This window comes from Phaseolus vulgaris, chromosome 1 (genome assembly GCF_000499845.2).
Source record: "Phaseolus vulgaris cultivar G19833 chromosome 1, P. vulgaris v2.0, whole genome shotgun sequence".
NCBI classification, from domain to species: domain Eukaryota; kingdom Viridiplantae; phylum Streptophyta; class Magnoliopsida; order Fabales; family Fabaceae; genus Phaseolus; species Phaseolus vulgaris.
The window spans coordinates 41,647,581-41,671,781 of NC_023759.2; the positions used below are offsets into that span (position 1 = coordinate 41,647,581).

At 32.4% G+C, this 24,201-nt stretch overlaps 3 protein-coding genes across 8 annotated transcripts; 1 reads left to right on the forward strand and 2 right to left on the reverse strand.

The window, feature by feature from the left end:
• Positions 1-2,225: 2,225 nt before the first annotated feature.
• Positions 2,226-7,863, forward strand: LOC137814299 (probable methyltransferase PMT3). Of its 6 annotated transcripts, none has more exons than XM_068616953.1 (9): positions 2,226-2,492; positions 2,864-2,941; positions 3,025-3,305; positions 3,433-3,597; positions 3,712-3,894; positions 4,240-4,834; positions 5,108-5,220; positions 5,750-5,970; positions 7,297-7,863. In XM_068616953.1, exons 3-9 carry the CDS (start codon positions 3,069-3,071, stop codon positions 7,628-7,630), a joined length of 1,848 nt encoding a protein of 615 aa, XP_068473054.1. In that variant the 5' UTR covers positions 2,226-2,492; positions 2,864-2,941; positions 3,025-3,068; the 3' UTR covers positions 7,631-7,863. The 6 variants fall into 6 exon arrangements, with proteins under 6 accessions (XP_068473054.1, XP_068473053.1, XP_068473052.1 ...); XM_068616952.1 differs by having other exon boundaries at positions 2,453-2,591; XM_068616951.1 differs by lacking the exon at positions 2,226-2,492 and adding an exon at positions 2,570-2,776.
• A 1,585-nt stretch (positions 7,864-9,448) lies between these two features.
• LOC137814300 (dolichyl-diphosphooligosaccharide--protein glycosyltransferase subunit 2) lies at positions 9,449-18,518 on the reverse strand. Its single transcript, XM_068616955.1, has 20 exons — positions 18,358-18,518; positions 18,107-18,242; positions 17,342-17,531; positions 17,124-17,213; positions 16,688-16,750; positions 16,427-16,496; positions 16,230-16,294; positions 15,733-15,787; positions 14,351-14,478; positions 14,154-14,269; positions 13,940-14,009; positions 13,182-13,286; positions 12,970-13,059; positions 12,732-12,880; positions 12,398-12,509; positions 12,236-12,319; positions 11,674-11,754; positions 11,368-11,592; positions 10,017-10,139; positions 9,449-9,718 (listed from the first exon to the last, which is right to left on the reverse strand). The coding sequence occupies exons 2-20, from the start codon at positions 18,238-18,240 to the stop codon at positions 9,602-9,604; spliced, it is 2,067 nt and encodes a 688-aa protein (XP_068473056.1). The 5' UTR covers positions 18,241-18,242; positions 18,358-18,518; the 3' UTR covers positions 9,449-9,601.
• Positions 18,519-20,814: 2,296 nt separating this feature from the next.
• LOC137814301 (H/ACA ribonucleoprotein complex subunit 3-like protein) lies at positions 20,815-22,892 on the reverse strand. Its single transcript, XM_068616956.1, has 4 exons — positions 22,763-22,892; positions 22,589-22,661; positions 22,257-22,299; positions 20,815-21,157 (listed from the first exon to the last, which is right to left on the reverse strand). Exons 2-4 carry the CDS (start codon positions 22,640-22,642, stop codon positions 21,060-21,062), a joined length of 195 nt encoding a protein of 64 aa, XP_068473057.1. The 5' UTR covers positions 22,643-22,661; positions 22,763-22,892; the 3' UTR covers positions 20,815-21,059.
• Positions 22,893-24,201: the final 1,309 nt, after the last annotated feature.

Below are 24,201 nucleotides of genomic sequence, written 5' to 3' on the forward strand. Positions count from 1 at the left end.
GTAGATAAAAAATACTTCTAAATTTTTTTTCCATAAATATTTTGGATTTGGATTTGCATAATACATTTTTTAATTTCGGAAATCTTTTTTTTAATCCAGATGTTCTTTTTCAAAATATACTTTTTTGCGTTTCAGATTTTCTTTTCCAAAAAAAAATTAAAATTTTAACTTTTGAATTATATCTTTTCAATTTTATATTTTCAAGTCCAAAATAAAGGATAGGTTTTAAAAATTTTAAAAATATTGATTATGGTACAAAGAAAAATTTGTCAATAAAGTGACAAGGGACGCTAAACTAATCTGGAAACACAGTAACGGCCCATAAAATATTTGAAATAATTTTGGTTTTTCTGAATAATTTATTCATAACTTTTTTATGATTTAAGTTTGCAATAAAAGAGTTTGAGTTTGAGAGAAAAATGAGAAAAAAAAATCAAACTTTGAATATTTTATCACGTTATAAAAGAACTGTAACTACATGTATTAATAGCCATAAGGATTATCAGAACAGTGTTAGAAAACCGACACTTACTAAACTAAACATAATCAAAAACCATACACATAATTACGAAGAGTTTTACGCATAAACTCTAACACCAGATTTTTAAATTTTGTAATTTTGAACTCATTTTTAATTTTTTGCATATATTTTATTTCTTCTATTATGATCCAATTAAAAAATAATAAAAAAGTAAATACATGCAAAATTAATAATTGAACTAAATGTGTAAATTGTTTAAAATTCAGAACTAAGATTACAAAAAGTAAAAATTAAAATACCACATTAGCAAAGAAACATATTCCCACCCAAAACAATTGCATATTGTTCAACTTCACCAGACACAAATAGGCATGGTGGACCTACTTTAGAGAGGGAGTAGATTTTGTTGTCATTTATTTGAGAAAATTCTAAGAACATGCACATATTTTTTCCAATTTCCATACACTTAAATTTACTGTTTTCAATTTTTCATTTTGTTGTTAAAGTTGATATTGAATAAGTTTTATGGATACCTTATGCTATACTGAGTTAGATATTTTATTCCATCTCATTCTTCACTTTAGTCTATGACAATAATTCAGTGTTTGAATGCATTTGGTGATCCAATGAACCTTTAATGCATTACTTTGACTGTGCAGACAGAGATTGATACTTACTCAAAAACTGTGAAGACAAATTTGTAAAGAAGGCCTACACATTCATTCTGGCAAACAAAGTTAGAAATGGTTTACAAATATATTTGCCAAGAATCGCAAGGACAAGCCACTTTTGAATTACTACTGGAATTGTGAGTGATTCCTAGGAAACACAAATTTATTTCATAGCCAAATAAATATGCACTGCATAGGGTATACTAGCAGCCATTGCAAAAGGTACTTCTGAACTACATACCCCACTCTTTGTTAAAGAAGAAGTTTTCAACAAATCCAACTTAGTACTCTCTTTTTTTAATTTCTTGTTTTTTCATTTTAAATAATCAATTTATTAAAAGTAATGTTTCCTATTAGTTGCATTCAACTGTTAAGCTAACTCTCATGAGATCATGTTATTTAGATTATATAAGTTTTTTTTTTAGCTTATGGACTTTGACTTTTTCTGTGTTGAATGTTGCCACTTAAATGTATGAACAGGGTCTGTAATGCGGCGGCAGATCATACTGCTTATTTCAACTTTTATCAAATGATCCTCCATCTTTTCAAGAGTTCGAAACAATTTGGTTTTGGTTTTTTCTTATGGAAATGTTCAATTGTTGTTTTTTGAGTGTGTTCTAGTTGTAATGGTATGAAGATCTTTTTACATTTGTTGTTTTGAAAAGTTGCAGTCTCCATGTTTTTAGGGTTAAGACTATAACAAATGGATGTTTTACACAGTTATTTTTTATTTTCATTATCTGTTTTTCTTTTCTTTTACAAAACATCCCTAATGTTTTCTTATTTATAAATTTTTTTTATATTACATAGTACAGAGTGTAAACTAATTTTATAAGTTGTGTTAGAGGCTTAAATCCTTGAACAATTCCACTGCCACTAGTCACGCTACTGACCACTATCATCTATTCTCTGAATTAAATGAAATACTCTGTCTGTGCTGCTCATACCTACCCTATTGATGCTGCAAAACAATGAGCTTTTGGTATTAGGTTTGAGGTAAATATAGAAGTTGAGATGTAAAATATGTGATATTATATATTATGCATAAATATCAACGAAGATCCATCCAGAAAACGTGTGAATCACTCACAACATAACAAAATAGGATTCAAATATTTAATAAGAGAAGATATGCTGAAAGATTTGTGTAAAAACTAAAAATTATGCATATTACTGCTATGTGGCATTGTGCAAGTAAAAGTGTGCACGTGAAAATAGATAAAACTAATGTTCCTTAAGAAGGGTGGAGTCACTTTCCGTTGGCTCCTACAATTTCTTCCCTTCCCTTTTGGGAAGCCCTACTCTAACGTCAATTGCTAGCTGGCAAGTGGCACCTGTCGGTGATTCTCTTTCATCTATCCTTTTATGTCTTTCCCACTTGCACTTACTTAGCCTTCACTTCCACTATTGTTTCTACCACTTCCATGTGCTTTTTTTAAGTGAGCCACTTGCATAAGCTTCTCTCACTTTTTGGAATATTATTAGATAGATTTGATTTTGCTGTAGCTTTCATTTTTACTATCTTTCTGCCAAAACCAGTTTTTTCTTTGTTAAATTATTAATGTGTATTGGGTTCAACAGTGATGTTTCTATTGGGACGGTTGTGCTGCAGGTCCCACAGAGAGTAAATCATGTTTCAGACATGCTTATTCTTTTGGGCTGTTTAGTTTCTGTGATTTTCTTTTTCTCAACCTTTCAACTTTCTTTGCAGTTATTGTTTTGTGGTTCTAACTTCTTAGTCACATAAGTTCCTCACGGGCATGACCATGAGTGAGTGAACTTTGAATAAGTAAGTGCTTTGTGTGAAGATTTTGTATGAGTGTTTGAGGTTTGCCTTGTCAGCTTTTGATCTTTGATGCTGTGGTGTGGCAGTTGAAGTCGTATTGAAAAAGGGGATTCTTTTTGAAGTGGCAAGCATGGCAAGAGGAAGAGCAGATGTGAACTCTAGAAAAAAATTGGTCATAACTGTGTTGGTTTTGGTGATTGTTGGTGCTTTCTTCTACTTCTATTGCCAGAGTAGTGATTCATCTATTGTTGAGTATGGTGATAAATCTTTGAGACAATTTGGTTTGAAAGGGGACAAAGATGTGGGTGAATCTTCCTCCACACTTGTTGGAGGAGAGGACAGTGCTATTATACCAAAGAGCATTCCAGTGAGTTAATTTAAGATTTTGAACTGAATACGTGTAACGTTTTCCCTTGACACTGCCCTAGAATTGAAGTTTCTACTGTTATGGGATCTTCAACTTGTTTTTTTACTCTCGTATTTACCTTTTTAAGGTCTGTGATGATCGTCTATCAGAGCTTATTCCTTGTCTGGACAGAAACCTCATATACCAAACAAGATTGAAGCTTGATTTATCTGTGATGGAGCACTATGAAAGACACTGCCCAATACCAGAGAGGCGATATAATTGTTTAATTCCTCCTCCTCCAGGGTACAAGGTAACGTTTCACTCTCCAGGGATTGCTTACATTAGATGTGGAACTAAGAAAGTCCAGTGTTTTGAAATTTTCTTTGCTTAAGCTCTTAGTTTCTCATGTTGATGTTGATAACAGATTCCAATCAATTGGCCCAAAAGCAGAGACCAGGTGTGGAAGGCAAATATACCTCATACCCATCTTGCAACAGAAAAATCTGACCAGAACTGGATGGTTGTGAAAGGTGAAAAAATAGTTTTTCCTGGTGGAGGAACCCACTTCCATTATGGTGCTGATAAATACATAGCTTCAATTGCTAATGTAAGCTTCAATTGCCAATGTAATGCTTCAATTGTTATAGATCTTTTAATTTTCTGTCAAAATTGGTCCTAGTCCCCATATTCAAAAGCAATGATTTTGATCCTCTATTTTGTTTAATTGATGAATTTCATCTTTCTTTATGAAACTTTGGATACTAAGGTGAGAGACAAATTTCACCAATTATAAAAAAATACAGTGACAAAAACAACTGCTTTTCGAAACAGGAACTGATACCAATTTTGACCTTTGAGAACCTAAAAAACACATTTCACCGATGGAATGAGACAATTTTCTCACCTAATTCTGAGTATTTTAACACTTAATCCATTCACAATTTTCTTACAGATGCTTAATTTTCCAAACAATAATATAAACAATGAGGGAAGAGTCAGGTCTGTTCTTGATGTTGGCTGTGGAGTTGCTAGCTTTGGAGGATATCTTCTTTCTTCTGATGTGATAACAATGTCATTGGCTCCAAATGATGTTCATCAAAATCAAATTCAGTTTGCCTTGGAGAGGGGAATTCCAGCATATCTTGGTGTCTTAGGGACCCTAAGGCTCCCTTACCCGAGTAGATCTTTTGAATTTGCTCATTGTTCTCGCTGTAGAATTGATTGGCTTCAGAGAGATGGTATACTTCTCCTCGAGCTGGATAGGTTACTCAGGCCAGGAGGTTATTTTGCATATTCATCTCCTGAAGCCTATGCAGAGGATGAGGAGGATAGGAGAATATGGAAAGAAATGAGTGCTCTTGTGGAGAGAATGTGCTGGAAAATTGCTGCTAAGAGGAATCAGACTGTCATTTGGGTCAAGCCTCTCACAAATAGTTGCTACTTAAAGAGATTGCCTGGTACTCTACCTCCACTCTGCAGATCTAATGATGATCCTGATGCTGTTTCCGGAGTTAAAATGAAAGCTTGCATTTCACGCTATTCTGATCGTGAGTCATATCTCCTCTATTTTGCAATATCATGGATATATGCTGAAGAAAATGTTCTCAGATCATTAGTTGTTCTAAAATACGATTATGCAATTGTTTGAATAGTTCACTTTATCAAATTGCTTTTGCTATTGCCATTATAGATAGGTTCATGTCTCTCTGGATATGATATATATAACAATACTAGATCATTTTTGCATGTTGCACTATCAATGGCTGTATTAGTTAATAACTCTTGTATGCAATAACAGTATATTCTGGTGTTCTATGCAGAAATGCACAAAGCAAAAGGAAGTGGTTTGGCTCCTTGGCCAACTCGATTGACTACTCCACCTCCTCGTCTGGCAGAAATTCACTATTCTACAAAAATGTTTGAGAAGGACGTGGTAATTTAAACTCTATCTTGTTCACCATTTTAATATCTTAATTATAATTCTTTCATTGATCAGAAAGAAGTATCAACATGAGCCTTTTACAAGCTGTAACAACAGAAGAAAAATATGAAACAAAATACAAGAACAAGAGGGAGGGTGCTTTTAAAACCCTGCATTAATCAACTCATAGAGTAGATAGATAACTGAGATCACATTACTAGACCTTATTTGACCATGAACAAGTTCATTTCCCCCATTTGTTGCCCCCTAAATTTTCTTTCTGCAATTGGTGCCTTATTCGTTGTCTATAGGAAGACCATCTAAGGATGACACCATATGAACAATTCTTTATATCCGTTGAATTTGTAGTAATTTTATAATCTTGTTCTCTAGTTCTAAGATGATCATGGAGACAAAAATTAATAAGCTTTGAGGAAGAAAAGATTCTAGAAGTAAGCTAAGGTAGTGTAGCTTAATAGGCAGGCTGTATGATAATCTTGCAATGGAAACTGAGATGAAGAAACAAACGAATGTTGTGCAGGAAGTTTGGCAACAAAGAGTTGATAATTACTGGAGAAAGCTAGGAAGTAAGATTAAAGCAGGCACAATTCGGAATGTGATGGATATGAGGGCAAGTATTGGATCATTTGCGGCAGCTTTGAAGGAGAAAGATGTTTGGGTTATGAATGTGGTGCCAGAAAATGAACCAAAATCTCTCGCCATAATATATGACAGAGGATTGATAGGAGCAGTTCACAACTGGTATGGCTCGTTTCCTTCATGAAACAATTATTTTAACATGCTCAAATTATGGCAAACCTTATTCAATTTTTTGTTTCATTTTTTCTACTTACTCCCTCCTTTAGATAAATGAACACAAAATGCAAGAACCAATCAAAACATTACATTGTTATTGCCACACGGAGGTCTGAACAAGAAGAAGTTTATTTTCTTTTATCATGTCATTAGTGCAGAGTGTGACCAGTTTTGTCAATTACTAATCTCTCTTGAGAAACCTGATTAGTGACCTTTTTGCATCTTTAAAAATGTCACATTATCTAGTTATGATCTTCTAGGTGCATTTTCATGAGAGGAGTAATTGGTCAGTCAATAATCAAGACTTTTCAAAGTAGATATCAAATAATTTATATATTTTTTAAGTTATACCTAAATTTACATCTATTTATAATGTTAATGGTAGTTAAATTAATTTAATGTTCTTGTTTTCATAAAATAATGAATTGCAGTGTCTAAGTTACCGTGAATCATAATAATAAGCAATTGTGTACACTTTAGTGAAATTTGTTTTTTTTATATATACACACTCTTTGGACGCAAATATATAAAATAAATTTAATGCTTATAGTAAGTTTTAACTATCTCAGTGTTATTTAATGTAATTATATTTAAAATATATTTATGTTTTAATATGGATAGTGTTTCCAATTATTTGATTAGGTGTAATTTAGAAACTACAATTATATATTATGGAATCAAAAACATTAAATTAGTTAGTTCTTATTAACATTCTTAATCTATATGAAATTGGGTATAAAAGAAAAAAGTTATAAACTATATTTTTTTTAAAATATTTGTATGTATAAATGATAATATTTCAAAAATATCATAAAAATAACAAATACTAATTATTAAAATAAATTTATATCAAATAAGTAAATAATTTTTATAGTATATTAATTTTATCTCGCAATATAAGGTTTTACTATTTTTGTCAGAATGACAGGATTTGGTCTCTTTAGTGATGAGATCGGGTCAAGAAAATAAAGATTTAGCTAAGAAATTAGAAAGACCAGAATATGCCTAAGCCTTTTATGTATAAATGAGTTCAATGTCAAATATCATATACTGATCCTTTTTGAAGGAAAAGAAAGAAGCAAGTTCTGTTACAAGAAAATCTTTATTGGGTTAAAACCAACATGAGTTGTTCAAATTTTGACTCAACATGATCCGAGAAAAAGTAATTTGTTAAAATATGAATTACAACTACGTGAAATTCAACATAGAAGTAGATTTTTATGACCTGATATTAACGATGTTGTGGATATTTGTATTATAAAAATGGAACAGGTGTGAAGCTTTTTCAACCTACCCTCGAACGTATGATCTACTCCATGCATGGACTGTATTTTCTGATATTATGAAGAAAGAATGTAGTCCAGAGGATTTGTTGATTGAGATGGATAGAATCCTTAGGCCAAAGGGTTTCGTCATTGTCTATGATAAGCGGTCAGTGGTGGAGTATGTGAGGAAATACTTGCCAGCATTACACTGGGAAGTTGTCACCATGTATGACATAGATCAAGGTAAAGATAATGATGATGAAGATGATGATGATCATGCAGTGGTTATAATTCAAAAGAAGATGTGGCTCACAAGTGATAGCATCCAGGTTTCAGAATAGTGTCATAATATAAGTTACCAATGTTAGGTGTAAGAAGGTCACTTTGATTTCCTGAGGCCTGAGTTTTCAGTGTAGCTCTCTTCACTATAGACGTAAGTCGCAGTGAAAGCTCACCCAAATCATCTTATCTTTTTATTTGCATTTATTTATTAAATTTTGGACGCTTCAACATTTATATCCACTCCCAAGAGAGATGCTGATTTTTCAATTAATTTTTACATATTACTGTACTAGATATTTAGATTTTACTCTACACTTTTTCTTATGTTTTGGAGTCACGTTTCTCATTGGCCACCTAGTTGTTAACCTAACTGCTTGTAAAGGGGTACTATTTTGGCATGGCAGGACTCAAGAAAAAACGTTGAGTTGAGTCCTGCCATAAATTGGATTGTTGTTTAAAGGAAAATAGTGTTTTGCTCAAACAATTGTGCACAATCCTCAACTCAATAAGACTAACATAGTGCTGCTAAAATTGGATACTTTTATGATCGATGAGGTTTTGTTGGTTTGTGAGACCCTGCTCCTCAATTATCCCAACATGCTCAGTTTATAAATAATGTACCATTCAAAAGCCTATGCAAACTCCATGACTTGAAAGTCACATTTGACTAAGAAAAGAATGACTAATATTATATTAACAATTGTTTTAGTGAGCTCAGACAATGGTAAGTGGCCTTTCTGAAGCCATAAAAAGAAAATTATGTAAGCAGCATTACTATAACGGGGGTTTGGAACTTTCAATTCATGAATTTCCCTTTTCTTTGTTAAGTGGCCTTTCTGAAGCCATAAAAAGAAAATAAATAAAATAAGTATCAATACTATGTAGGAATAGTTGAGAACATGTAAATCCCAAATGGAAAAGCATGCAGCCGTTGATTAAGTAATCACTAACTGGAGCAATTCAATGAGAAGTTGAGAACTTTTATGTAGTTTCCAATCACTTTTCTAATGTTTTGTTTTGGGCTGCAATTAGGAGAAGTTAGTAATTGCCATAAATTCCGCTTGACTTCAGAAATTGACAATTTAAATCTCATTTCCTTTTAATGGGGAAAAGAAACATAAATAAACTGATCAAAATTTGCATTCAACTCTGACAGTTTTAGTTTACTCGCTTTAATTATCTAAGCTAAATCGAAATCACAGGTTATGACGAAGTAGCTCTTTAAAGTCCATATTTTAATTATGGATGTGTTTAATCTAAAAAAACTAAATAAAATCACATAATAATTTAATCTCGCAAAAATATTCGTGTCAATGATTAAACCCTAAACCCTAAATTAGTTATTTAGTATTTAATACTTTAAGTCAAACATTCTTCAAAGCTAGCATTTTTCCCTGTCTAAGGATGAGGAAAGGGAATTTGGGATTGCATACATTCTTTATCATGGATGCATGTCTTGCTGGCCGTGCTACTCGAGCTACGCTGGATGGATTTTCATATCATAGCCAACGAAAAAGAACCAAAAAATGCATCTTAAAACAAACCACTTCATCACATTTGCACGATCCAACCACATCTTCATAAAGGGGTCTAAGTTCTATATCCACTTGCAGAAATTGTCCATCCCTTACAATTCGCTGAAACTTGTAGACAGTAAACAGTAATCCTCGAAACGATGAGACTCGACACGAAATCACAAACATGTGTCTATAAAACGCAATCATTTGAAGCTGAAGGAGGTACGCAGAGATTCACAAGTGGACCATGATAGCATATGGTGTTTGGGGACAAAAAAATCTGTCGACAGTAAGGTCTAGGAGAAGTATAAGCAAGAACATGCGGGGAGTCGATGACTTTCATCAAGATAAGGCAAGATCAAGATAAAACAAAATTCTTTTAATATACTTGAGCTCTAAATTTGTTACGAACTAGTACAACAAAGTCCTACAAAATTGGATTAGTACCATATTTTCAAGGAAAAACACAAATTAGCATATCTTGTCTTTATAAATAGACAACCTTCCTTTTACTCATGCAGACTTCAACTTGGATGAAGTTGAAGCGAGATGGGAGAGAATTCTGTGCCCCACGAACATTAGAAAAACTCCCAAAAGTCCTACAGTTTTGAGTGTAGTAAACAAGTCCAGCTGCATATGAACAAATGAAAATCAGCAGACAGGCATTTCATATACAAAAAAGGTGGAATGAACTGGTCTGACAATACTGCCCCCCGCCAGAAGAGAGGATGAAAAATTGTTCCACCAAAAACCAATATGGATCATTCTTACCAACTCTGCTAGTTAAGCATTTTGTTTAATCATTATCAAAATTTACAGGAGACTGTGCTTCTCATTTATTAAGATCACCTTACTTTATATTTGAGAAATAAATATCACCACAGAAAAATTGACAGAAACATGTTGAATAGAATATAAGCTGGAATACCTTCAACCAGAAAAGTACATAGAGCAATAGAACTGCAGCAATGCCGAGATGGAATAGGATGGCATATGCAGCAGGTGCTGCTGAAGACGGAAAATTTTTCAAGTTTACCCCCAAGCGTAACAGCTGTAAATGATATAAAAGAGAATGACAAATGTTAACTCACATAAGGAGGATTAACCAAATCATAAGAAAAACACAAGATAGGTAAACCAATACAAGTAACTTCATAGTTGCAACAACATTGAAGGATGCCAAGACAATCATCTATACAAAAACTGTCTCTCCCACCCTCCTATGCATAACTGAAGAAAATACATACCTATTTCTTTACACATAAAATTCAAGCCTTTTAAACTAAAAAGATATAATATAACTTGAACATTTAGCAATAGGTACCAAAAGCCATCAGACCAGAGGCCCAATTTCTTGCAGATAGCCGTAGATAGATATCTTGTTAGTTAAAGCAGTCTTAAAACATAAAAATGTTGAACCTTTACAAACACTATCTTTCAGAAGACGACATTCCTATCAATACTGCTCCGCATTTAAAATATAGGTTTTGGTGTTCTAAGCAGAAAAGACCCCTTGCTCTCCTTTTAAACCGTATTTAAAAATGGGAGCCAGGGACTTATTTGAAAGGTGATGAAAGAAACAAACAGTCTAATGCAGGAGTAGGTTATCCACTTCCAATCCACCACCACAGATGAGGCTGTGTCCGAAATTATACAGAGAAAAATAAGCATGTTGCTTCTATAAAAAAAAATAAAAAAAAAACTAAGCCATTCAGTCTTCAGTTTTTATCCCAAAAGCTCCCGAAAAATATCATATTTGCTAGAAATATGATATAAAAACCCATTCACGTGTAACTGAAAAGTTTTGGGACCATTGGTTTATGATGTGGTAACAAAGCATATGTAACTAAGTGGTATGTGTTTATCCATGTCATCCTCAATCTTCTAGTCAAAGACAAGATTAACTATAGCACCTTGGTGGGCCTGTGCATTGTCCTTGTCCATACTTCAAGCACAGAGGATTCTTGCATGAGGGGTCATGCTAGAAGTATATATAAAAAACATCAATGTATCTTTTGCTAACAGCTTGTGGCTTTTGGATGGTTGGTTTATGAGAACATATAATTCAATATTTTTTTCACAAAATTCATCAAATGTTAGTTAACTAATAAAGAACAGTCACAAAAGTAAATTTAAAAGTAAAAATAAATTATCATTTCTAGATAACTTCACTGCAGCTTCCTTTTCCACTCATCTTATTTGTCACATTATCTACACTGCCTTTTTTCTAAGGCATCAACAAACGTGCCAGTTTCAAGGGAGGATTATTCAAGACTTACCCCAACTAAAAAGCCAATAAATGGCAGAAGAATCAAACTCAAGAAAGTAAGAGAGAGGTTCTGGGGTGGTCGTTTTTCAGGAGCCCTGAATATATGGGCTATCTCTGCTTTGGGACCATATCTTAAGTAAGGATCAACAGGGAGTGGAGGAAGACGCGCTGCCTTCTCAGGAGCTTCTGGAAGTTCTAGATCAACATGACCAAGCGGCCGCAAGAAAGAGTTCTCCTGAAACCACAAATTTTTGCTTAGATTGCTTATTGTATCATGGAGTAAGGGGAACTAAGAAAATCAAATATTGTAAGATACCATGACAGCATCTCCAACTGTCAGCTCAATGTCATATCTGCCCGAGAGATAATAAAACTTCTCCACCAAACCAAGAAAATCCTATGAGCCAAAATTACAAGAACATGAGCAAAATAATAACATCTATAATGAAATGAAAATTACAGCTATAATGAAATGACAATTATAGCTATAATAAAATGAAAATTACAGCCATAATGAAATGACAATTATAGCTATAATGAAATGACAATTACAGCATTCACATATTGCACGTAGTTTCAAAATGACAATTACAGCTCTGACAAAATTACAAGCTTCTCAATCCCGGTCCAGCTCTAAAGAAGTTACAGAAGGTCAAATATTGGTCATAGTTTCTAGATAATAGACAATTAACCCCTCCCTTTCAAGTAGTTAAAGGTAAAATTTATCAGAAACAGCATGTGATTTCTAATTTGAAAACTATAGCAGTCATGTACTAAGACAATATTTATTGGACCTTGGAAAATTATAACAAACATAATGGGACCTAAAGAAGAGCATTTGAGCATAGACAATTAAATATGTAATAAAGATACTTAACCAGAACAATCTCAAACTTCTTGCCAGTATTTCCAACCACAAATATGTGTTCGTGCTTTGTCTCATGCTTCAACTTAAAAAATGCCTGCAGAGAAATAATCCCTCAATAAACAGAACATTGAAATGGCATTCATTTAGAATGTCTAAGGCAACTACTACAGACCTGATGAGGCTTAAAAGCATGACCATGAGGTGTTTTCAATTGGAAAGAAAAGCGCAACTTTTGCAAGTGGTTAGCTGAGAGTTCAACAACAACATTTCCAGCCAAATCTAGCCTGGATAGCAATATGACAATTGAAATTGAAGAAATAAAAACATGCAAAAAAGTTACTAACAGTTAAATACATAACTTGATATTTAAATGCACATGTACTAAGTTCATACATCAAACACAATAAAATGACAAACATTTGACAGTTAGATGTGTAATCAGTAATAAAGCAGACAGATTCCAAATACAACTGCATAAAACTTTTTAACCAGAAACAAAAACATACTTTTTCTGGGTTTCAACACTTCCAAGATCACTGTCAAGAACTGCAATTTCTGCGTTGCTGACCTCAATAATGCCAGTGACATATATTGGTACATGAATTTGACCTCCAGTAGCAAAAACTTTTTCACCAGCAGAATCGTGAAGTACAATCTACAAAATGGGCTTGAAATAGTTGACAGGCTATACACTTTGATGCAACTGAAAAGGAAAAATATTGACTAAACTTAACAAGCAGGTACCTCAAAAACAAACACGTAAGTCCCCACGTCCACATTGTCTGGGAAAACTTCCAAGACATGAATTCCATTACTTTTATCATATTGGAGCTCCTGTGTCATCAAACATCAGCAGTGCTTCAAACAACAGAAAGTAGAACACACCAGAAATATGAAAGAATTCCAACTTATCAGGCCATGTTCCTTAAAATAAACTATTGAGAATTATCTCTCACCTTGCTCTCAATAATAACTGAATCTTTAGCATCAGAGCGGAAAGCTCGGACAAGCTTAACTGTTAAAGGTGGTGAAGCTGAACCAAGTACTGTATTCACCCTAACCTGATCAATTTTGAAATAGAAATTTATCATGTTTTAACAGGAGTAAGAATGAGAACCAGAAAAACTGCACAATTATAAAATAGTTGATATTTATTTAACAAATCCAACCGATGCATGAGGTATTAATGTAAGTACTTCATGTAAATGAATAAACAAGGAATAAATGGAAAAAAGTGCAAATGGAAGAACTCATTAAGCTTCAGGACAGAATAAAAAGTAATGGGACAAAGAAGAGCATAACATGAAGTAATTTTAAAAAATAATGTTGGAAATGAGAGGACTTATAATAACAAATAGTATCCTACAGCAATAAAGAAAACCTAATTAAAACTACGAGCTGTGTCAGTAATGTTTTGGTATTACTGGATTTTGACAGGTGCGAAAATTGTATGCTTGAAGGATGGTTCAGGCCAAAATTGGATAAAAGTCAAAGAGCTGCAGAATATTCTCTACTCTTCTTTGTTAAAAAGGAATGTAAAATTTTTCACACCACCAACCAGGCAGATATAGAATATAGGTGGGAATGAGAATGCTGTTTCTTTCTCGTTGGCACCTAAATTCTACATCACAATCATTATTTCCCAATTCCTAAGATCTATTAATTACAAAACTCTCAAAATTAAAACTTTAAAGATGTTAACTTCATTGAATACCTTGAGCTGATCTCTTTTGGATAATGAATAAACTGTTTCAGGAAGTGACAGTACCAATGGGATGGAAACCCTACACCACAAGAAGAAAACCCAGGGTACATAATGTTACTGAATAACATGAAGAGATCAATGTATGAGAAAGAAAAGAAGAAAAGAGAGATATCACCATAAAGGTTTGTTTCCAATATTAGATTGTTCTTAGAAATGCACTTGCCTGTTGTTTTCTAGAAGAGCTAATGATTCAACTTGATTGAAGAAGTCCTTGGCATCACCTGGGATTCCAATACCCAGGAAAAATTTTGCTAAACCCAACACTTTATCCCCTGGAAGCTGGAAATGCAAAGCCATAAACATTAACAAAATATTCTAACAGGGTAAAAAATTATAATGTAGTCCATGCACTCCACGTACATTTACTTTTCCAGAAATTACAGAAGTAAATGCTATAACCCCTCGAACAACAGATGAAGTTGTGGAAAGAGAACCCTGATGCTCACTTCCACCAACAAATTTCTCATCAAAATAGAAGGTTCCATCATCTGAAAAAGAGATAATATTTTCATCTTAGGTCAGAAAGATGAGAAATGTGGTATAAGAAACAGCACAACCATTTAATGCAGCAACAAAAAATTAAAGTCTATTTGGATAAATTAAAATTACTAGGAATTTGAGTTCCGATTAAATTTATGGAAGAATTGAAATCGGTTCAGAAACATAAATTTACTATTGGTGTGTGCAAAGAATTAAGGTATATAATTTGAAATCCAAATCTATTATTTAAATGTAAAATCTAGAATTTAAAGATAATAACCAACATTTAAAATTTAATAATATTATAAAATAACAGTTTAAAATTTTAAAAAAATGGTTTCCTACGTTTATAATTACTTATAATATAATGATAACCTAATAAATAGATCTTACATTCACATCTACTTTTGTCAAATCTAGATCTGATTTTTATCTTTCAAAATTACCCTAATGTCATTAGAATAACAATATTGTATAACAAGACGGAAAATAAGTGTTAGGAACATCTTTTGTTTTTGGGTTCAGTACATTTAAATTCCTAGGCGTGGAATTGAAGATTTTTCAGGTGTTGGCTAACAAATGGAAAGATCTTCCCCTACTTATTTTGTAATTCCATGGAATTATGACTCTAATTCCAAATGAGATTCCAAACATAAAATAACTAATATGCCAAATTCTAATCCAATGCTCAGTACCAAATGGCAAAGAAGCACTTAGAAAAACTTTGCAGAGGGAAAATCCAATTAGGGAGGACAGGGCATAAGTGAGACTTCCAGCAGATTTTATAATTAATGTTAAGTGCCACCGTTTCTGTTACACACTAAAGCAAACATTGAATTGCTATCCATATCCTCAACCCTAAGAGATATACTGCTACCAAAAACAGGCCTTCAAGACTCAAGCATTTGGAAGAGGTGTATCTTCTATCTTTAGGCCATTTAGTTTATAAAATGGGACAAAAAAAAACTTTCATGAGGATAACTTCCAAAGAGGGGACTGAAAATTTGCAACACATTCAACATTGAACCTAAAGGGCAAAAATGCAGCAAAGAAGTGAAAGAACCAAGAAAGCTTGCACCGCAGCATAAAATACAATGACATTGGGAGATAACAGTATATCTACCATCTATCAAAGAACAGGCTCTTTTAAAGGTAAAGCTATGGCCACTACATACATCCAATCTAGGGGAATCATATTTCATAAATAAATATTAAGCCTTATGTTGAAATTTGAACGAGGTTAAGATCAGACATACACATACCATATTTCTCAATGCTGTCAAAAAGCTTCAATATATCATTTTTTACTGTTTTCACCTGACAAAATAGGAATGACATAAGATATCGATAGAAGTGCAAGGATGCTCAGGATAAAGTATGGACAACAAAGGCAAGTAAAACATAATCTAAACAGATAAAATGTCTAAAAATGCAATACTTATAAGTTTAACCTTAGATTCAAAATATATCTCAAAGAAAGGCTAAATTTCAAGTCTTTGAATAAATTTTTATCACTTTACTCACCATTTAAATTCATTTTCATTTATGAGCTCCCTGCTTGTCTTTAACTTTTAGTAATTCAGTTTACAAATGTTCTAATGAAACTCTCTCGACATAAATTTTATTTGGCATAATGCATATACTTTCATCCACATTAATTGTAGAATTTAAACACAATTTAATCTTTTCAACTAAGCACGTTTTAAAATCCCGAGGAAGGCTGAAGAAGGTAAAGCAACCAATTTAAGACAGATTTTACCCTAGACAGATCAATTTCAGAAGATGCTAATGAGATCACTCCAGCCAGTGCTTCAAGTGCTAACCCTGTGAAATATATGAATAGAAAAAGTTGTCATTATAGATAAACAGCAATATTTCCAAGAATTCCATAACGCTAGTTTCAATGCAGATTGCAGAAAACATAAAATATCATCATATTTCCATATAAATCATTACCAGCAGCATAGGTACTAGACTCTGGATTATCAGAACTATAGCGCCATCTTCCATCACTTTGGCTCAGAGCCTGCCAATAATACATTACATGAAATAACAATTGCAATTGCAGCAACAAAAACATAAGTAAGTTGTAAAACGAAACAAATAAAACAGGGGAAATCCTATCACCATGTTATATGAGACCAGAATGGTAGCTAGGGAGAAACAAAATAAGTTTCACCTTAGTCAATACCAAAGACACTAAAAAGTAAAACGAACCTTGATTGAATGGAAGGTTCCATCAGCATCAGCAAGAAGCACGTCAACATCAGAAACCTGATCCTGAATATATAGAAGGATGTGATCAAATCCAGGAGCAAACCATAATGAAACATAATATCCCATTGCAGTTTGCAAGTGACAATAGAAAAGGCCTAGTCCTTAAAAGAGAGACATTGCCATTATTTAAAATAACTTAACATGAGAAATTTTAGCATATTAGGAGAATATTAGAAGGACCAAAAAAAATTCTTTTACATATCAATTAGATTAGCCAGACGACAGGAAACTAAAACCAAGTGTCCTATGACTATAAAGGATGGGAACATAATCTTCTACAATGCACCACAGCCTCCTCAGAGGTTTCTAATAAAAATTCACATAACAGCCCATTGGGTTTACCACCTATGAAGTAGGATAAAGTCTAGAGATTTACCTTTATAAGAACCAAACTTCCTATTGAATAGTACATGTCAACCAAAGTGCTCGCATCAGTGACAGTGGCTTTAAGTCTCACAGCAATATCCTTTACAAGATAAGTAAATAGCAGGATCAGTTTTCAGACTGGCAATTTAACAACACAATATAAAATTCATAAAACATGACATTCAAGCGCAACCTAATCATAAAAAGATACCCATAGAACAAAATTACCTTGAAAACATCCGCATTAACCTTGCATTTTAATATGCCATTAACCTTTAATGCATAGAACAAATCCTTCACAGGGGATGACGACCCAAGATTTTCCACTACTTTCTTGCACGCGGTTGCGCTCACATCAGGCTTATTCCCAATCGCAAGAATCTCAAACACTCTGAGGGCCTCATAGGCCTCTTCTAAACTGATAAGAAATAAGAGGATAAAAATAAGTTGACTTATATAGAGTTGTCTAAAATTTCAAAGTGATACGACCCTAGCATATCAATTCATGAAAGAAAAATAGGAGATTCACACCCGAGCTATAACAATCTTCTAACGTCTTAGGATGTCCTTAGATCTCAATGTTGCATTTCAAACAAGCATGCGAGAAAACAAAAATGACATTAAAATAGCTAGTACATGGCTTTTGAAACAAAACTATAACTAACTGTCCATCATAGTCTACATCAAGGTTTTAACTAGCGATCCGGACACAGTTTCATTGCTCTGCAGTTGCGGTGACCCCAAAAACCTCATGTTTGGACTAAAATTGCGGTCGGAAACTGTTTTTAAAACCTTGGTTTGTATTTACGATACTCTACTTCGACAAACTCTTCGCTAACTACACTAATTCATGAAATTAATTCACGAGGAAACCACAGTTACTCTTACGAGGCTAATAACATAAGGATCCATGATTTATACATCAGAACTAAGCAACGCATTTACCAAACTAAACAATACGCGAGAAAAGGAGCTAGAGAGAGTTCAATTGACCTTGAAAATGAGCCATCGAAGAGCTCCGATGCGGCGGAACGGTGAGCATCAGAGACGGGGCCAGGAATCGTGACGGCTCCGCAGATCGAAGCAGCGAAAAGCAGCACCAGTAATCCTCCTAGGTATCTGGCCATTCCTGCACCGATGAATCTAAGAAATTCAGAACACAGGTAATCGCATTTACAATTTGGAAGCGGATCGACGGCGAATGTTAGGTTTTTGAGGTCTAGAAGATGAGAATTAGGACATACGCGGCAGCAGCAGGAAGATGAGAAGGAAGAAATGCACTTCGCAGCGACGACTTCAACTGAGTAGTGTTGTTACCTTCGAATGCAACTGAACAAGAAGTCGTCTTTAGTCGTGGCATCAAATTTTATTTTCAATATTGTCCCTGAAACCACGTTTTTAGTATTCTCTGCAATACAAAGGGAAAATATTAAAATGCTTATTTTTTCATTAAAATATATAAATTAATTTTAAGTATAAAATAGACTTAGTTATAATTTTCTTCTCTGTATTCTACAAATTTGTAATTTTAATGATTTAACTTAAATACCTATAATTGTAGTTTTTAATTTTTTTTGCACAATTTTTTTTCTTAATTTTTATTAAAAGTTTTCTGTTTAATTATTGATAGTTTTTATAACACAGTGGAATCGAAAAAAAAGTACGATACTCGTAACTTATTTTTATAAAATTGAAAACAATATCAATAATAAATATAATTTGATAGTAATTTAACATATTTTAAAATTTAAATTTGAATAAAATTAAAATAATTAAAAGTTAAGGGACTAAGATTTAAAAAATAAAATAAAATTGTAAATTTTATAAAAATAGAAACCAAAATTATCATTAAGTCAATAAAGAAATAAAGGTCTCGTGTTTTTATAGTAGATACTTTAGTTTGTGTCTCAATAGGATAAATATTTTTCAATATAATAAGAAGGAATGAAGAAAAGGACAAGTAATTTTAAAAATTCAAATGGTTAATCATGTTTTACTATAAAAAAATCATTTTAGTTCTTTTATTTTTAAATTTTAATTATTTTGCCTTGTGGTTTATAGCTATCAAGTTCAAACACTTCTCTTAAATGACGTGTCGGTGTCGGATACTTGTATCGGACACCGACACTTGCATGATACTTGTAGGACACGTATTCATGAAGTGTCTTATTCAAAAAATATTTGTTGGATTTCTGAAAATTTTAATACGGTTCTAACATAATTTTAAAAAAGAAAAATACATTAATTTTCTAAAACCTCAAACTTATTGTATAAATTTTTATTCTGATTATAAAAATAAGAAACAAATCATTTTGAACCAGTCATAAAAAACATATTTCTACTCAAAAAAATAATATAGAACATACTTGTCCACATAAATATTTATTGTCAATTTATATAATTCATAATTATATAATATATAGATTTGTGTCCCCATATCCTACATTTTAAAAATTGTACGTATTTTCGTGTCCGTGTGAGTATTTGTGCTACTTAGGGTTATAGTCATCACAAAGTATGACCCTCTAAACAACATGAATATTTAAAAGAATGAATCCTTCAAAAAAAAGTGAACTTTTAAAACAATTAAAAAAAACTAACAATTTTTCACTATAAAATAAAAAAAAAATGAAAAGTATATCACATTTTTAATTTCAATCTTCTAAAAAAAAATAGGATAAAAGAAATTAAGGCCTTTGGGAATTAATACCAAACACATGTGTGTTGTCACTCTCCTAATCTCGCATACAATTTATTGTTTGTAAAAGGGTAATACAGATTTTCGGAGAATCATTTAATAGACTGGGATATAATAAGATATAATACCATAATTTATCATATCTTATTATTATATACTATTTGTTATATTAAAAGGACAATATTATGCTGTTATTTGTTTTATTTATACGTTAAAGTATATAATTTAAGAGAGATGGATTAGGTTCAATGTAATAAAATAGGTTATCTTTTTATGTATACTCTTAATGTATGAAGTGTATATACAAATTATAATGAAAATTAAAATACTAATAATTAATATTTTATCATTCAAATATTTTATATCATAAAATTTGTTAATTTGTTTATATTTTCACGAAAAAATAACTATATAAATAGATAATATTTTTGTTAATATTAATTTAAATAATAGTATTTACCAATAACTTCTTAATAAACATATTATGTAATACGTATTTATATTAATAACTATTATGACCCATTAATTTAAATTATATTATTTATTAAAACTAAATATCTACTATTTAAATATTTTTAAATATTAATTATAATTTAAGTCTTACATAAATTTGTATAAATAAAAAAATAATTGCATAAATAAAACATAATTAAAATTATATTTTTAATTTCTCATAATAGGTTAAGAAAATATAAATTAAACTTATAATATAACTTATCACGTTCTCATCGTATCATCAACGTATAGATTAATTTTTTTTAAAAAGCATATAGTCCCTTGACATACATTAATATCTGTTTTTATAATTCATTTATCCCCATCAAATTACCTGTGTTAATAATAACTCAGTTCTTTCTCTTACGTTTCTTAATTGGAAAAAGGAAAATACGTGTAAACATATTTGCACAGATAAAAATTTCATTCGTTCTTTGTTGATTCAAGTAGCTGGTTTCATCTAGCTGCACTTTTATCTCGTTTTGAAAGCTGGCAACCACCCCATGCGTTGAGACAAATGATTTGTTTTACAATATTAAATTGACTGCAACAGAACTCAAAATCCTTTAGTGCATTTCAACATTTGAAACTTCATTCTAATACAGTAAGTAATACGTGAGCCATATTTGACATAATTGGTTCAAAACAATATAAATGGCTCAATCACTAGACACCAGGCATCGGCACTACACTAGTACACAAAACACGGCTAAGCACAGAAAAGACACTTAAAAATTGGAGCTTCAAAATCAGTCAGTACTTTAGAGGTGGCTGCTGGGTTGGTAACAATCCAAAACGCTTCTTCAGAAGAACTCTCTGCCTCGAATATTTATCATCGGGTGAAAACCGAGCTGCATTTTGGGAAAACCACAAAAATCATAAACAGGTACAGAAAATGGAGAGAATTATAATTTATAAATAACATTTCACATGTATTTGAGAGTGACAAGTATGCCTTATGCCAATGACAAAATCCAAACTGTGCAAAAAGCAGATCTTTAAAATATTATACAGTGAGCAATGAAAATAATAAGTTGTTTGACTGCTGAAAATAGGAAACAAAGTACTAGGTGGCTTTTTAAATAAAAGTAACAAACATGAATCAAAATAGAAAACATTTTTTTGTAGTAAATTAGCCCTATGCTACCAAGTTCCACACTATAGAAGTTCTTAATCAAACAGCCACAATGATATGTTTCTCAGTCAATTACTTTCATCCAATGTTACATCCAACATGCATATCAAGATAACTCGGCACTTTCGGAAAAACGACGAGGCTGATGGTGTTACTTTTTTTCCACCTTTAACTTTTTTCCCTTATAAAGATGAAAAATCCTTCAGGGAAAAAAGACCAAAAGGTGAAAAGGGGACAAAAGAAAACAAGGATCAAAATCAAGCAGCAAAGCATGCCAATCTCGCTAAGGATTTGACAAAGACGATCTCTAAAAAGGCAATTACCACACAACCAAGAAAAGTCTTGATCCCAATTTAACAACTAAACTCTAGAAGACGAGCTGCCAGAGAAAACACAAGCATTTCTTTAATAAACACCAAGAAACACAGATTGAATGCAATGCCAAAACCCTTTATCTGTCGTTGTTGACAGAGCAGATCCTCTAAAATTAAAACACAAACTGTCAAATGCCCTAGGTACAAACCCCAATTTTCAATGAGAATAATAAACCCATTAATCCATAGAATCCAAGCCAACCCGTTTCAGAAAATTATCTACGCAAATAGAAGAGAAGTGAAAAAAAAGCCCCCAAATAAAAAAATACAAACTATAACAATGTTACGGTCCACAGTGCATTTTAGTATCAACACAGAAATTGCAAAGAAATTGCACAGAGAGGGACAATAGGTTTTCTTTTGAATTCACAAGCAATTATTATAGCATAATTAGAAAGAACTCATATATGTCAAGAAACTGCAGTAAGCAGAGCAAAATACCTGGATGGGCAGATTGTGTAGCTAGCCCTACCGGCGACTCTTTCTGCAAAAAAGAAAAACAACACACTTCAAAACAGTGATAACCACCAAGATTTTGGCTTGTTGCCAATAACCCGTGAGGATGCAATTTCATTGCAGGAAATCATAACACGAAGAAATTAAAACATAGGAAAAGAAGCAGTGCGTTAAACTGAGCTAGGGCTGAAACAGCCTTTCAATGATTCATTTCAGATTGAGTCAAGAGGGTTAAAGAAACACGAGAGAATAAATATTGTCGCTCCATTATTGAATGTTTGATAAATACAATCTTCAGAACCAAATACAAAACTTACCTTAGTGGTGTAGACTTTGTCACCATTGTCGTTTATGTAAAACTGAAGATACATTGTCACTGATAACTTAACCCTGCAAAAACCGAATCAGATAACAATAAAGCTAGAAACCAGAGCACGTGTTGATAACAGAAATTGGAAACAACAATCAGTCTAGGGTTATCAGAAACATACCTGATCGAGAATGAACAACAACAAAAATAAACTCAGCCGAACGTAAAGAAATAAACCTGCGATGGAGGCGAGGAAAGGGTTTTAAGGTTTTCTGGTCTACACCAGTTGCTTTGTTTCAACGATAATGGGCCTTTCATTTAGGTTAAGGCCCTTTTTATTGGTTATGGGCCATTTTGCTAATATGGAGGCAGTTTCTTCCTACACCCCTACACTTTTCTTTCTGCACCCCACAATGTTTTGCAAAGACTAAATTGTCCCTATTATTTTTTAAAAATCCTAAAATTCACTTGAACTGTATTTATTTTCTTGCATTATTGATTATGAAATCTGGAAATATTTCGGATTGACACTTCTCGTAAAATTTTGGATCTACCAATCCGTAATTCAAAATATGTATTTCACATTCAAAAATCCATCATTCAAAAAAAAATTCCAGATCCACCAATCCATAACAGAAATATGCATTTCAGATTCATAAATCCGTAATTCAAAAAAAGCATTCTGGATCCACGAATCTGTAACAGAATTGGGCTTCCGGATTCAGAACACCCCCTCATCTGGAAAAAAAAATATTCAGTTCCGGATTGATGAATCCGTAGCACACTCTCAGATCCCTATTTCCGGTAACCACAATGTCCTTTTTCAAATAAAAGATTAAGGTCACTTTCAGAATTTAGAAAATTGTGGGGGTTCAGGAAGAAAATTGTAGGGGTGCAGGAAGAAGAAGCCTAATATGGAATAGCCCTTTATGTTCACACTTTCTTTTTTGTCTTCTCACTCCCACTATTCTCTTTAATCTTGTATTTTGATAATTATTTGAGTTGGATAATTCATGTAATGTTACCGTGGTTGGGATTGGAATTTGATTGTTTCTTCTTGCACTTCCATAGGTTCTTCTGTCACCCTCATACACATGAAAATACTTTTTTATCTTTTTTGTGTGACCCTTATAGTGTAGCTTCCGAATTACGTAATCCGGACACGCATTTGAAAAAAGACTTCTAAATTATGTAATCCATAAGTTAAAAAAGATTTATGGATTACATAATCCATAAATTAATCATGCATCTGAAAAAAAGCTTTCGGATTATGTAATCCAGAAACTAATTACGAATTTGAAAAATAACTTCTAGATTATGTAATCCAAAATATTACAGAGGGATATTTTTTGAAATATAAAAATTTATGAAGGTGAAATAATAATATAGGGAGGTGCAGGAAGAAACAGCCTTGGAATTTCTATTATGATGTCTTTGTGAACACAATTTTTTATATATTATGTAAAAAAAAATATATAAAGTATTTAAAGAGTGTGAGATAATTTTAGAGGATCATTTAGGTGTTATTGTTCAATAAAATGTTCTCTTTGAATATTTAATACTAAGATTTGAAGAACTCTTTGACATTTTAATATTTTGTTGAAGTTCCTAAAATAGGTG

Coding starts and splice junctions, on each gene's coding strand:
- LOC137814299 (XM_068616953.1), top strand. CDS start 3,069: ATGGCAAGAGGAAGAGCAGATGTGAACTCTAGAAAAAAATTGGTCATA. Junction 5,221..5,749: donor AAATGTTTGAGAAGGACGTG/GTAATTTAAACT, acceptor AATGTTGTGCAG/GAAGTTTGGCAACAAAGAGT. Junction 5,971..7,296: donor ATAGGAGCAGTTCACAACTG/GTATGGCTCGTT, acceptor AAAATGGAACAG/GTGTGAAGCTTTTTCAACCT.
- LOC137814300 (XM_068616955.1), bottom strand. CDS start 18,240: ATGGCCAGATACCTAGGAGGATTACTGGTGCTGCTTTTCGCTGCTTCG. Junction 16,295..16,426: donor GTCTAGTACCTATGCTGCTG/GTAATGATTTAT, acceptor TATATTTCACAG/GGTTAGCACTTGAAGCACTG. Junction 12,881..12,969: donor CTTACGTGTTTGTTTTTGAG/GTACCTGCTTGT, acceptor CCCATTTTGTAG/ATTGTACTTCACGATTCTGC.
- LOC137814301 (XM_068616956.1), bottom strand. CDS start 22,642: ATGTATCTTCAGTTTTACATAAACGACAATGGTGACAAAGTCTACACC. Junction 22,300..22,588: donor ACAAAGTCTACACCACTAAG/GTAAGTTTTGTA, acceptor TCTTTTTTGCAG/AAAGAGTCGCCGGTAGGGCT. Junction 21,158..22,256: donor TACACAATCTGCCCATCCAG/GTATTTTGCTCT, acceptor CCCAAAATGCAG/CTCGGTTTTCACCCGATGAT.